Consider the following 14,048-nt stretch of genomic DNA (forward strand, 5'->3'; position numbering starts at 1 on the left):
GTCATGTCAGGTAATATTCACTACCACATGTTATGCCATGTTACAAAATATTTTTTGTCACATATTTTAGCATATTATGAAATGTTATATGTTACATGTTATGCCATGTTACAAAAAACTGTCTGTTACATATATGTCATGTTATGAAATATTGTATCTTATGTTTATGTCTCAAAGTATGTCATGTCTATCATCTTACGTTCATTTCATGTTATGCTATGTCAGGACTCCTGTCATTTCGTATTCATGTCACGTCTTGTCTCGAATACAATTTGTGTATCTCGAGAATAGTCTTGTTAAGTTATTCATATCAATCATGACTCTAAGTGTTAGAATGGGGTAATATCTTAGTGGAACTCATTTGTTCATGCTGGAGTGTCTAAATAGGTGTAAAATTCCATGGGTTGATTAAGTACATTCAATAGGTTGCGAATGGAGTCTAACTAGTTGGTCACCGGAGTACACGAAGCACTAACGCCAATGGAGCCATACTTTATTTTACATGTATCCACAGCAATTGTGGCACAAACAATTGATCGGGCCACAACAACTGTAGAGCATGAAGTATAGAGCCACAACAACTGTGACGTATACACTACGTGAGACACAGTAATTGTGAGACGTAAAATACGTGGGGCCACAACAACTGTAGAGTACATATTAACACATTCACAGCTAGTGTAGATACTTGTGTTATGATGCAGTAATCGGCGGGGGCACACTCTTAAGGGAACGCGTGTAGCGTTCGTATGGTCACTTTATTAATTAATTCAATTGAACAAGATTCCAAATTCATGTATTTTATGTGTAAGTCTTGTTTCATATTACGTTATGTTCAAGTTTACGTTCATGTCAAGCTTCAAGTTCATGTCCATATTATGTTTCAAGTTCACATCCATATTATGTTTCAAGTTTATGTCACATCAAGCTAAGTTTCAGTTTTAGTTCAAGTTATGTCAACTCATGCCATGCTATGTTAAGTCATGTTATGCTTATTATTTCATTCCATATTATGTCAAGTCATGTTATGCTTATTATTTCATGTCATGTTATGTCAAGATACATTATGTTTATTCTTTTATGTCATGTTATGTCAAGTTATGTTATGCTTACTATTGATTTTGATTGTGCATTCATGCCTTTACTACCATGCATGCATCTTTAAACTGTATAAGAGTTTCCTATTAACTTGCTGAGATTTGTAATCAAATTTCACCGTGGTAGTCCCAACTACCATTACCCTTGAATGGTAGGTGATGTGCCAAGAATGGGAGCAGATATGGGCATATTGGAGGATGTTGACTAGACGCTGCAGACGCTATGCAGAGCTTATAACCTCTATAGTTAGATTTTTGGATAGTATTTTGGCTACGTTGGTCAAGTTATGCGAGTTACTCAACAAACTGGCCCAACAATGTATTTTGGTAATATAAATATGAAACCTGGTCTCCCATGTTTTTGAGATTATAATGTTTTAAGCCTCGTACTGTAATCGTGGATGTTTATTTTGTTAAGTATGCATAGATTACGATTTAACTATTTGGGATATTATAAGTTTGGTGCATAGTATTGCTAAAATAAAAATAAAAATTATCCGCTACGATTGCATAATGCTAGATGCGTGTTAGGAACATTGCATCTTATATGTCATAAATAAGGGCAGGTAACCATGTGTTGCATGTCTTGATACTTCAGATATCCGTTTAATCCCAGCAAAATCTGGGGACGTCACAAATACCTAGCCGTTGTAATGATGATAGTGTGAAATCTGACATTCTATTGTGGTGGAACGTTAATTCTGTTAGATATCATGTACTTTCGCAATGTTCTTGCAATACCGGTATATATAGTGGCCTCTGAATATGCATTTAGCATGGTAGGTCATGTATTTGATCCCTTTCAAAGTAGTTTGTCTCTAATTAAGGTAAAGGGCCTCATTTGTACATAGAATTGGTGTCATTCTTATACTCCAATTAGCGTCAGGACTATAATGGATGATGTGGAAGATTTTGAGAACCTGGATATGAGTATTTAACAAATTTATTTATTTTATATCTTTTTATGATTTATTTATGATATAAATTTATATAATTTACTTTATTTTATTTTTATGATTTATTTATGTATATTTTTCATTTCCATTTCAATTTTTTTTTCTTTTATTTGGAGTTTGGATGATATTGCATTTTTCAATTTGATTTTCTCTATTTTTTAAAGTTTTTAACTTAATTATGGAGAATGGATGGATATGGATAATTTTTATAATTTTTTCCAACGTCTTTTAGGCTATTTTGAATACAAAATATGCAAATAAAGTTCAATAGTTATATTATTCAAAATTGTAAACATTGTGGGCCATTCTTACTTGTGGGCCGCACACATTGTGGACTTTTTTTGCATGTTGATGGAGTGAAGGGCTTTTTGTATGATTGGGCCCCTATTATAAACTAGCTTGGATCGATATGGACTGAATGAACCGATAGCTAATTGTCCAATCTAGTCCCTAAGCGTGATCGGTCCAGTCTAGTCTAGGAAATGGTGGATTGAAATTTTCAGTTTGTGACCCGTGGACAAGATCGGACCATTTACACCCCTATACGCGCTTGTCGCCGTGCAACCACCACAATTAGATCTAGAGGATCTAATGGTGGCGAATATGTTAGTTCGGCACCTGTGTTGAGAAAAGCTTCCAGAAGAGGAGGCACATGAGACTCATAAGCGGCTGTGGGTAGTGCATGAGAATCACATGCAAATTTTTTCAGGAAACCACCACTTCTCACAGAGGTATCGGTGGCTTGGGCGCCTTTTTGTCATATCCATGTCTCTCGAATGATGCTAGAAAACTACAAATATATCTTTTTCATCCTTGGAGGAACCAACATAACTAAGGAAGGAGAAATAACTTTATGGACAAATTAGGTTGATGGGGAAAAAGTAGGAGGAGGCTTCCCCCTCCTCTCTGTTGAAAAAACCGGATTTGGGCTTGAGAGGCTTTAGAGAGAGAGAGAGAGAGAGAGAGGGGTGTCATGTAGAATGTAAAGTAAGTAACTGGTTTTTCACTTTCTTTAATAATTCATGAGAGCAAAACTCATGTCACCGATAATTTGGAGTGTGAGATGTGTATGATGCCCCAACTATTTGACTATAGATTTTGTTATAGAGAAAAATAGATGTCTATAGTTCACTTGTGGATGCAAAAAAGAGCATAGTAAAAAAATTTAAATATGGTGCTATAAATGCAATTATCGATCCTATAATCCTGGCGGGTGGAGGGGTTGGTGTCAAATAGGCCTACAACCCAACCAACATGTGCTATTTTCAACCTGACCTACAAGAATGGTAGCACCAAAACAACCCGACCTGTAGAAAGAAAACACAAAATATTAATTTTGTTTCAAAACAAAACATTTTCAAATCTTGGAATTTAACAAATAAAAAATAAAAGATTGCTCACCCACTAGACCATGAATTATCTGTCAAACAATAAAAAAGGGAAGATAAGTTTTATTAAAAGCTTTTTATTCTTTTTACACAAAGAAAAATGGTTTTGTTAAATATGGCTATAATTTATTTATTTATTTTAATTTTTATGGGCCATGAAAATCATCTCATATTTTGGGAGATTGGTCAATGAGGAGAATTTTCAAGATCTTTGGGGAACCATGGATGAATTCCTTAAAACTTTTTTGAAGGGAGAAATAAACTTTTGGAAGCCAAATGGTGGTGGTGGTGGCGCTCGCATTTGTACCTTCAAGAGGCCAGTGATTTGAGCGAGTAGAAGTGGATGCTCGACGACGTTGTAAACCTATTCATGAGACCGGCTTCACAACAAGGTAAGACACTTGAAACCTGAAATACATAAATGGTACAAAATTAATTTTATGGAACAAGATGGTCCAGTTGTAGAGAATAAGGTATATGCACCTGAGGAGCAACAGAAACCCAGCCATTTGAAGAAACAAAAGTTAGATGTAGTTTAAGCCTAATACACCTTTATATATATCTTAGAGAGAGAGAGAGAGAGAGAGAGAGAGAGAGAGTCTTAATTGTGTTAAGAGGCATAGGTGAGAGTCGCTCAAAGAAGAAGAGTATGGGGATCTAGCTAAAACAACTCGAAAAGACATCCAACTCCCAACGGCAACAGGCAACGGGGCGATGATGAACTAAGGGGAACGTAGATTTTTTTTATGCACAATCGTCTTTATTGCAAGAAAGAGAAGTTGGCTACAAGGGTTTGATGTAATCTGAACATTGAAACTAAAACCAGTTTTAAGAATTTAAGAGTTGGTTACGCTGATGTAATCTGAACACTGAAGTTAAAACTAGTTTGTTTTGAGAACAGTACCCGCGTCCCCTTTGTTCTTCCCAATTCCCCTTGCTATTTCTTCCCACATCTTTTAGCCAAATCTAAGTTTATGTTTCAGAGGGATCAACCCCACATATGAAGACAACATAAATGTATAACAGAGCTCAAAACAAGAACGATTAAAACAAACTAGTTAAAATTCACTTAGTTGAGGTAGAAATTGTAATAAATCAAAGAGTGGCTCTACAACCACCGACTTGGACCCAAATTTGGATCCCGACAAGTATCCGAAGACCCAAGCATTTCCATGAATCAAAATCTCAATACCAATCTGAACAATCAATTTTAATTTTTAACCTCGTTTTGATTAGTAGAGCACTTCTATAGCAACTCTATGGCTGGCCGGGAATGGTTACACTAATCATGACATAGCTTGAGTTATTTATTTATTTATTTTTACAGTGGCATGATTTTTACCAATTTGACTATTTGAATAATGTGTGTAGAATTTCAAATAATTGGAGAATTGTTGCCTTACCTTAAACGCAGGTATAGGCGTATATTTATAATGATGGAAAATATATTTTGTTACAATTGAATCGTGGAAGGATAAAAACAGAGGAAGACATTTGAATTTAAACTGATCACATATCTAAACAAACGTATCAACAATCCGGAGAATTATTTGAACTGGTTTTCATGTAATTGCTTAGTGATCCGGTTGTTGCTGTGGATAAGGAACCGCTGGTTGTTGCTGTGGATAAGCCTCTAACATGCCCCCTCAAGCTTAACTATGCAGAGGAAATGATAGAATGGAACGTCTATCATCACTACTACCAGCCCAATCCGCATCGGAGTAGGCTTGTAGTGAAAGAGAGTGTGACTTGTGAAATTGGAGGCCAAAATCCACGGTTTGCTTGAGGTAGCACAGCAAGCACTTGATTGACTGCCAATGGAGTGTTGTTGGCTTGTGACGAAACTGGGATAGCTTGTTAACAGTGAATGCTATATCTGGTCTAGTGCTTCTGTAAAGTGTTGGGTCTGAGAATGCTTCACCTTCATAAGCCGACAGTTTTGTGGATGTGGCCATAGGAGAATGAACCGGTTTTGCTTCTAGCATATTGGTGCGTTTCAGTATATCCAATGATCCATGATATATCGATGTTGAGATAAAATGAAGCCTTCGGAATTTTGAATCATTTCGACACCAAGAAAAAAATTTAGAGGACCCAGATTTTTAATAGCAAATTCATTATGTACAGCTGATAGTAAATCATTGATAGCCGACTGTTTATTGCTTGTGATGAGAATATCGTCCACATATATAAGCTTAAATATTTTGACTGTGGAAGATGTATAAACAAACAAAGAAGTGTTGGACCGAGCACCTTTAAAACCAAGAGCAAGAAGCTTAGGGCTGAGTCTAGCAAACCAAGCCCATGGGGCTTGTTTAAGACCATACAAAGCTTTTTGTAATTTACACACATGGTTTGGGTACTGGGGATGAAGAAAACTAGGGGGCTAAGACATATACACTTCATCTAATAAATTCCCATGTAAGAAAGCATTTTGAATATCGATTTGATGAATGGGCCAACCAGCCAAGATGGCTAAGGAAAGAACAGTAAGTACTGTTGTAAGGTTAACAACGGGACTAAATGTTTCGTAAAAATCAATACTTGGTTGTTGATGAAAGCCTTTGGCAACAAGACGTGCTTTATAGCGTTCAACAGTACCATCTGCATGTCGTTTGATGCGAAATACCCACTTCGAGCCAATGATGTTAGAAGCTGAATTAGGAGGAACCAGGGTCCATGTTTGATTTTTTAGTAATGCATCAAATTCAATGTTCATTTCTTGACGCCATAGTGGATCTTTGATGGCTATGGTATAGCAGGTAGGCTCAATAGGCTGTTGGGAAGATTCAGTAAGGAGAGCTTGTGGGATTGGATACCAAATCATGCCTTCAAGAAGATGTTTGGGCTTTTGGTTATTATTTTTGGAATGGGTGATCATTGGGTGCACTGATGTTATTTGGTTATCAGTGTTGGAAGGAGGAGAATTTTCTAAGTGTAGGGAAGGTTGTGAATTGGTGGGGCAAGGCTCAATAGATTCAGTTACATGTGGTGAGGTGAGGGATGGGTTCGGACTGGGTATATCTGGTTCACTTGTGGGCTAGTTGTGGAGAGGAGTGTCTATACATTCAATTGAGGGACTGCTCGGAGAAGCTGCTGCTGTCGAGACCCTTGTATCCGATAGACTCAGAAGATAACCATTATGGATTTGAGATGAAGGATAGTGGCACGTTGTGATGGTTTTGAAAGGAAATGTAAATTCATCAAATTGCACATCACGGGAGATATAAACACTGCGAGTGGGAACATGGAGACACTTATATCCTTTGTGTATAGGGCTATATCCGAGAAAGACACAAGGAAAAGAACGAGGTTGAAATTTGTTGGTATTGTATGGTCGGAGATTAGGCCAACAAGCGCAACCAAATTTTTTTAGAAAAGTGTAATTAGGTGGAGATTTGAAAAGAACCTCATATGGATTGCGATTTTGAAGTGTGTGAGTAAGCATGCGATTAATTAAGTATCAGGCTATAAGGAAAGCATCGTCCCAAAATTGTTGAGGAAAATTTGCTTAGGATAATAAGGTAAGGCCTGTTTCCATTATGTGGCGATGTTTGTGCTCAATAGCACCATTTTGTTGGTGCGTATGAGGGCAAGAAATACGATGAACAATACCTTGATCTTGAAAAATTTTATGAAGAAAGCGATATTCACCGCCCTAATCAGATTGCACTACTTTGATTTTGGTATTAAAATATCGTTCAACGTATGATTGAAATTTGAGAAAAATACGACTAACATCACTTTTTAGAGAGATGGGATAAAGCCATGAATATTTGCTAAATGTATCCAAAAAAGAAACATAATATTTATGACCAGTGTTTGAACAAATAGGAGCAAGATCCCATACATTAGTATAGATTAATGCTAAAGGTTCTGTAGCTTGAGTTAAAGAAGTGGAAAATGGTAATTGCCGACTCTTTGAACTCAAGCAAGCAGAGCATTTTTGAGAGATGGAGGGACGATGTACTGGGACTTGCATTTGATGAAGCACACGATGAACAATTTGAAATGAAGGATGACCCATGCGAGCATGCCATAAGGAGAGAGTTGAGTGTTCACTTGAGAAAGCGGAAGGAGCACATTTATTTTGAGTGGATGAAATTTGATAGAGTCCATTGTTACTTTGGCCTTGGAGCAGCAACTTCCCCGTAACTCGATCCTTCAAAAGAAAATAAGATGGGTGGAATTCAAAAAATGTGTTGGTATCTTTTGTGAAGCATTGCACAGAAAGCAAATTTTTGAAAATACAGGGAACATGTAAAACATTGTTGAGGTGAAATTTAAATGAAGCAGTAGCAATTTGGGTGGTTCCAATATGGTGAATAGGAAGACCATTACCATTGCCGACACGAATTGTGTCAGATCCAGAGTATTCTTCAGCTTTAACATTCAGATTGGCAAGTTGCAAAGTGAGGTGGTGTGCAGCACCCGAGTCTAGATACCAGTTTGCATCAGTCAAATTTTTGGAGGCTCATAATTATGCTTGGCCTTAAGAGTAGTCTCGCTGGTAAGATTCACCATACCTGTGATAACAATCCAATGCCACATGACCCGTTTTGTTGCAAACTTGGCAAACAGGACGAGAGCTATTGGAGGAGGATGGACAACTTCAACCACGTCCCCTACCTCGGTAGTTTCGAGATGGTGAATTCTGATAATTTCCTCGTCCATTTTGGCTTGGAGAGCTGAGACGATTGCCACGGCCACCACGATTTGTGGTTTTGCGGGATGTGAAATTAGCATTGGCGATAGTTAGTTCAACTGCTGCTCTAATCACTTTTCATGAGCAAGGAGATGACCATAAAGGTCTTCAATTTATAGAGGTTCAACTCTAGTGGTAACAGATGTGACAAAGGAGTCATAATCTGGTCCAAGGCCTGCAAGAAGAAAGGAGACAAGTTCATAATTATTCAAGGGTTGATCAACAGCAGCAAGGGTGTCTGTAAGATTTGTAAATTGCTGGAAATAATCAACAATGGAGAGGTTGGCTTTTTTTAGGGTGGCGAGCTGGAAATGAATATGCGTGATCCGAGCATGAGAGGTGGAGGAAAACATTCGTTCTAGTGCAAGCCACATATCACGCGAGGTAGTGCACTTAACGACATGAGATAAAAAAAAAATTCCGTGAGGGAAGAAGTAAGAGCACTCAAGATGAGTTGATCTTGAAGATGCCAGGAGTGGAAGGCAGGATTTGGAATGCTACGTGCTTTGGTATTTTCAGTGGAAGATATATGAGTAGGTGGTGCTGGGAGGGAACCATCAACATAGCCGAATAAATGGGTGCCTTTGAGATGGAACAATTTGGGCACACTAGAGCAGGTAATTATCAAGACTTAATTTGATGGAGATGAAGGGATGAGGAGTAAGAGAAGTGGGTGGGGTGGGGATAAGAGCAAAGGACAAAGTGGGAACTGAGGAGGCCATATTAGGATTTAGACGTTTGTCACTTAGGCTCTGATACCATGTAGAATTTCAAATAATTGGAGAATTGTTGCCTTACCTTAAACGTAGGTATAGGCGTATATTTATAATGATGAAAAATATATTCTGTTACAATTAAATCATGGAAGGATAAAAACAGAGGAGTACATTTGAATTTAAACTGATCACATATCTAAACAAACGTATCAACAATCTAGGGAATTATTTGAACACGTCTTCATGTAACTGCTTTGTGATCCAGTTGTTGCTGTGGATACGTCTCTAACAATGTGTGATTGAGGAAACGTGGTGGAAAAAAACACAGAATCCGACCGACATATTCCAACCCAGATAGTAGGATGTCCTACCATGTACAACCTACTCATGACCACTATAACGTGTGTTGACCAGCTTATTAGTTTCCGCGAAATTTCCCTCTACTCTCGGAGGGCAAGAGACTTCCCGCTTACCTGGAAACCACCTCTCTCTTATCGTGGACTGGAAACCACCTCTCTCTTATCGTGGACTGGAAACCACCTCTCTCTTATCGTGGACGGAAAGGACTAAGGCATTTAAAGGTTAGGGCTGTGTTCAAGCCTCCCTTACCGGAGAGAGACAACTTTAATTAGTTAAGAATGTTGAGAAAGCAGAGGGAGAGAAAGAGAGAAAGAGAGAGAGCATTTATAGAGAATGGAGGCAGGGTACTTGAGAAGCTGGTTTCCATTTGTAATGGCAAACCTATTCCCATACGTACCTTCTCCTTTGCAGAGTTGAGCAAAACCACAAATAACTTTGATCCTCAACTTGTTATACGTGAAGTGTGGCCTTATCAATGGTGTAAAGGTTATCTTGAAGGCCGAACTATTTTCATTAAGAAAGCGGAAGATGTCGATTCAAAGGAGAAGTTGTTCACCGATTTAGCAATTTCTGCAAAGGTGAGTGCTCACAAGAATGTTCTAAAGCTCGTTGGTTGTTGCCTTGAGACTCGAAATGTCATTTTAGTGTATGAATTTGCTGGGAAGGGAACCCTAAGGGATCTTATTGTCGCCTCTAATAAAGAGCCCCTGACGTGGGAGAGTAGGCTAAGGATGGCAAGAGAGATTGCTCATGCAATTTCATATCTCCACACAGCATTCTCTAGACCCATCATCCATACCGATATTGGACTACATAATATCTTCATAGACTGCCATGGGGTTCCAAAACTAACTGGTTTTTCAAAGTCTTTAATAATCCCTGAGGGTGAAACTCATGTCAGGGTGGATGGTCATGAAAGGGAATGTTTTTGGCATCCTATGAGAGAACCATGCCCCTACTATAGGGAGACGAGGTGCATAACAGAGAAAAGTGATGTCTATTTCTTCGGTGCAACTGTCTTGAAAATTTTAACTGGATTGAGTCATCATTTTTATTATCGGGCAATAGATAATCTAAAGGAGGCACTAATTGAATTTAGAAATTGTGCTATAAATTCAGTGGTGGATCCTGTAATCATGGCAGGGGAATTAAGAGGAGCTGGAGTGGACCAGCAATTCCAAGCTGTGCGGGACCTTGCTTTAAGGTGCTTGAAGGAGGACCCTATGGAAAGACCAACCATGGTTGATGCTACCAAAGAACTCAGACGAATCGAAAAGTTTATCCTGTAATTATTTTGAAGTTCAGTAAAATCTATGTTTCTTTGTTGTCATTTATCTCGTAATTATTTTGAAGTTCCGTAAAATGTCCCTCAACTTTCATGGGCGAGAGAAATAATTCGTGATAGAGAGAGAGAGAACTTGTTAGGAATATGCAGGGCCGCGTTCAAGCCATGCATACTAGAGACGGAGAACTTGTTAAGAATACGCAGAAGAAAGAGGGAAAGGGGGAGAGAGATGGAGCGAGAGCATTTATACAGAATGTGAATTATCCAAGTACCCCTGTGAATTCACGGAATTGTTTAGTACAAGTTCTATTGAACAAATTGGTTAGATCTCATTCTTACAATTATTTAATCAATCAAACATATAACATAAGGTAAATAAATTGAATAACACAAAGATTGATTACAAAGGGAAACATTTAAAGAACTCTTTAAATGTAAAACCTAATAGACAGCTAAACTCATAAAAGTCAATTTTATTATTTGAAAATCAAATTTCAAATAAGTTCTCAATTAAAAAACCTTTTGTCAATTGACTCTCTTACTTGACCAGACAAACAACCCATTTTTCTTTTACTGCAATAGTAGCTAAAACCTCTAACGATCTTCAAATATTGGCTTTTCTCCTAGAACTCCAGGGGCTGAAACTCGACCAATCAAATCTCTAACATGGAGCATGATCACACTCTTTGAGAGAAACAATATGAAAATTCACTAAGGAATTTTCTCACCAAAATATGCACCAGAAAGTGCTCTAGAAAATATCTAAATATGAATCTCTACCGATCCTAACCAGTAGGATCTCTTAAATAAACAATCTAGAAAGTGTTCTAGTTTCAGTAAGATTCTGCTAACGGATAGAATCTATTGCGAAGACGTCTCTTGACATATTTCTGACATTTTGCGATAATTCTTTTCTATAGTAATTGATTTCTATTCAGCTTCTGTTATGGATAAGTGCAGATCCTTATAGACTCGAATTTCACATAAATGACTTATCTAAACAACTTCTAAGACTTCTAGATAAACTCAGTATTGTTATATAAAGTCAATAATTATTTTACATTCATTCATAATTACAAACACAATGATAGGATAAACCTTATCATTTTAGTCACCTAGTCATGTTCAAACTTATCAACTTAGTCACCAAGTCCTAACCAAAATCTTGCATCTACAATTTCCCCCGTTGGCGGATTGGTGACAAAATCAACTTTGATGAATATAATATAGACCTGTCAAAACAAAACAAGCAGACCAAGAGCCAAGTAGAAATTCCAAGCAAATAATCAAGAATAGCAAATAAGAGTGAGTGGAAATAGAGATGCTAAAGGCTTTGTGAGCAGGGGAAAGACGAGTGTAAGAGAGATACCTTGAGAAATCAAAAGCTTTATTAGAAGCCTACTGTGTGGAACCCGAAGAGAGTAAAGATTAATCAAAAGTTTGGACCATTTTGCAATGGTAGTCCTGCAAATAAGAGGGTGGTTGTTTGATTCGAGAAGATCTCCTAGGAATAGCATCAACCAGATCATGATGGTCTGGACTAATGTCATTAGAAAGGGGAATATGAACTGGCAGAGAAGAATTAATATCATCAACACAGACAGGAAGAACAAGATCAGATGAAGAATCACAAGTCAGATTTTGAATTTGAAAAGGGAATGAAGTCTCATGAAAAATAACATCATGAGATACAAAAATGGATTTAGTATCAAGATTTAAGAGTTTATAACCCTTGGTATCGTATGAATAACTAAGAAATACACATCTCTTAGCACGAGGATCAAATTTGGTCTCATGAGGAGAGACATTAGTAGCAAAACATAAGCAGTCGAATACCTTCAAATGAGAATAAAAAAACTTTTTGGAAAACAAAAGCTCCTAAGGAGACTTATTGTTTAACAAAGGGGAAGGAGATCTATTGATAAAGTATATAGTTGTCATGATACAATCACCCCAATAGGATAAAGGAATGTTAGATTGAAATTTGAAAGCCCTAGCAACATTTAATAAATGTTGGTGTTTCCTTTCAAGGACTCTATTTTGTTGTGGTGTGTATGGACAGCTATGTTGACGTATAATGCCTTTGGAAGAGAAGAGAGTGGACATATTGAATTCTGTTCCATTATCAGAATGAAAAATCCTGACTTTGGATGAAAATTGTGTTTCAACCATAGCCAAGAAAGACTCAATGGTGCTGCGAGTTTGGGACTTGAATTTTAACAAATAAATCCAAGTGCAACGAGTGAAATCATCAACTATTGTTAAAAAATAATGATGACCATTATTAGTAAGAATAGCAAATGGTCCCCAAAGATCACAATGAATAAGCTCAAAAGGAATAATAGATTTAATTGAGCTTCTAGAAAAAGAAGGTCTATGCTATTTAGCTAATGGATAGATTCAACATTGATCATTATTATGCTGAAATTGTACATTAGGAATTACATCATGTAACAAATGCATTCGGGACAAAGACATATGTCCTAATCGACTATGTCACAAAGTATTTGCAGAAATTGAAGATGAAACTGAATTGAAAAACTGAGAACCAGGACATGAAGAAAAACTAAAGTTCAGCAAATATAATCCATTCTTTTGATCAGCCATTCCAATCATTTTCCAAGCAAGCAGGTCTTGAATTAAGCATTTGTCAGTCAAAAATATCATGGCAAGATTAGAAGTTGAGGTGAGTTTATTCACATAAATTAAATTGAAAGTAAATAAAGGAACATATAGAACATGATGTAAGGTTAAGCTTGCCGAAAGCATAACTGAACCTATATGAGTCACAAAAGCAAAATGACCATTTGGTAGGCTAACAGTGGCACTAACAGATTCAGGAGGTGAAGTGAAAAGAGACAAAGAGCAGACCATGTGGTCCGTAGCTCCACTGTCAACAATCCAAATATTCGGGAAACGTAATTGTGATGAAAAATTAGAATTAACAAAAGAAAAAGAAGAAGAAATACCTGCCATATTGGCATAACTGGTAGGCTGTGATGAGTTGGATGGAGAAGAAAAACCTAGAGGAGAGTCTGGTTTAAGTTAAGTGTGCAAGGCATTGAGAAGTTGTTGAATTTTCTCTTGAGAAAGAACTTGACTAGGATTAGGAACTGTGTTTGCCTCTAGGGAAGTAGACACTTGATTGGCAGATGGACGGTGATAGCTAGATTTTGCATCACTTGAATTCTTTCTCTTTGATACCCAACATGGCTCTGATACCATGTAAAAAACCTAAAACAAGAAATTGGGGAAATTCCCCTCGTGCTCTCTAAATGTATTTCAAAGTAAAAAATGTTTTTGATCAAGGTCAAAGTACAAATAAGTGCCCAACTTATATACAAGTTAACAAAATAGTCTGGGCCTAACTTAACCGAATACAAATGTGTAACTTAAGACATTGCCAGCTAACTAACTTTAATAAGATTGGCCTCATTATCTCCAATCTCATCAGCTCGAGTAATTTATAATACTAATGACCTCAGTTTAGTCAGGTTTATTAGCTCACTAATCCAACAACCTTCCAACTGGTCTGATTTGG

The 14,048-nt window shown here is 37.2% G+C and overlaps 3 protein-coding genes across 3 annotated transcripts; 1 reads left to right on the forward strand and 2 right to left on the reverse strand.

Annotated features, from left to right (window-relative positions):
- Positions 1-5,827: 5,827 nt before the first annotated feature.
- LOC122274580 (uncharacterized mitochondrial protein AtMg00820-like) lies at positions 5,828-6,268 on the reverse strand. Its single transcript, XM_043083609.1, has one exon. The coding sequence runs from the start codon at positions 6,266-6,268 to the stop codon at positions 5,828-5,830; it is 441 nt and encodes a 146-aa protein (XP_042939543.1).
- Positions 6,269-7,229: 961 nt separating this feature from the next.
- On the reverse strand, positions 7,230-9,349 carry LOC122318086. Its single transcript, XM_043135220.1, has 3 exons — positions 7,968-9,349; positions 7,783-7,878; positions 7,230-7,603 (listed from the first exon to the last, which is right to left on the reverse strand). The coding sequence occupies exons 1-3, from the start codon at positions 8,185-8,187 to the stop codon at positions 7,563-7,565; spliced, it is 357 nt and encodes a 118-aa protein (XP_042991154.1). The 5' UTR covers positions 8,188-9,349; the 3' UTR covers positions 7,230-7,562.
- Positions 9,350-9,500: 151 nt separating this feature from the next.
- On the forward strand, positions 9,501-10,511 carry LOC122274581 (serine/threonine-protein kinase ZRK1-like). Its single transcript, XM_043083610.1, has one exon. The coding sequence runs from the start codon at positions 9,501-9,503 to the stop codon at positions 10,509-10,511; it is 1,011 nt and encodes a 336-aa protein (XP_042939544.1).
- The last annotated feature ends 3,537 nt before the right edge of the window (positions 10,512-14,048 follow it).

The sequence above is a fragment of the Carya illinoinensis genome, chromosome 8 (assembly GCF_018687715.1).
Source record: "Carya illinoinensis cultivar Pawnee chromosome 8, C.illinoinensisPawnee_v1, whole genome shotgun sequence".
In the NCBI taxonomy this organism is placed as follows: domain Eukaryota; kingdom Viridiplantae; phylum Streptophyta; class Magnoliopsida; order Fagales; family Juglandaceae; genus Carya; species Carya illinoinensis.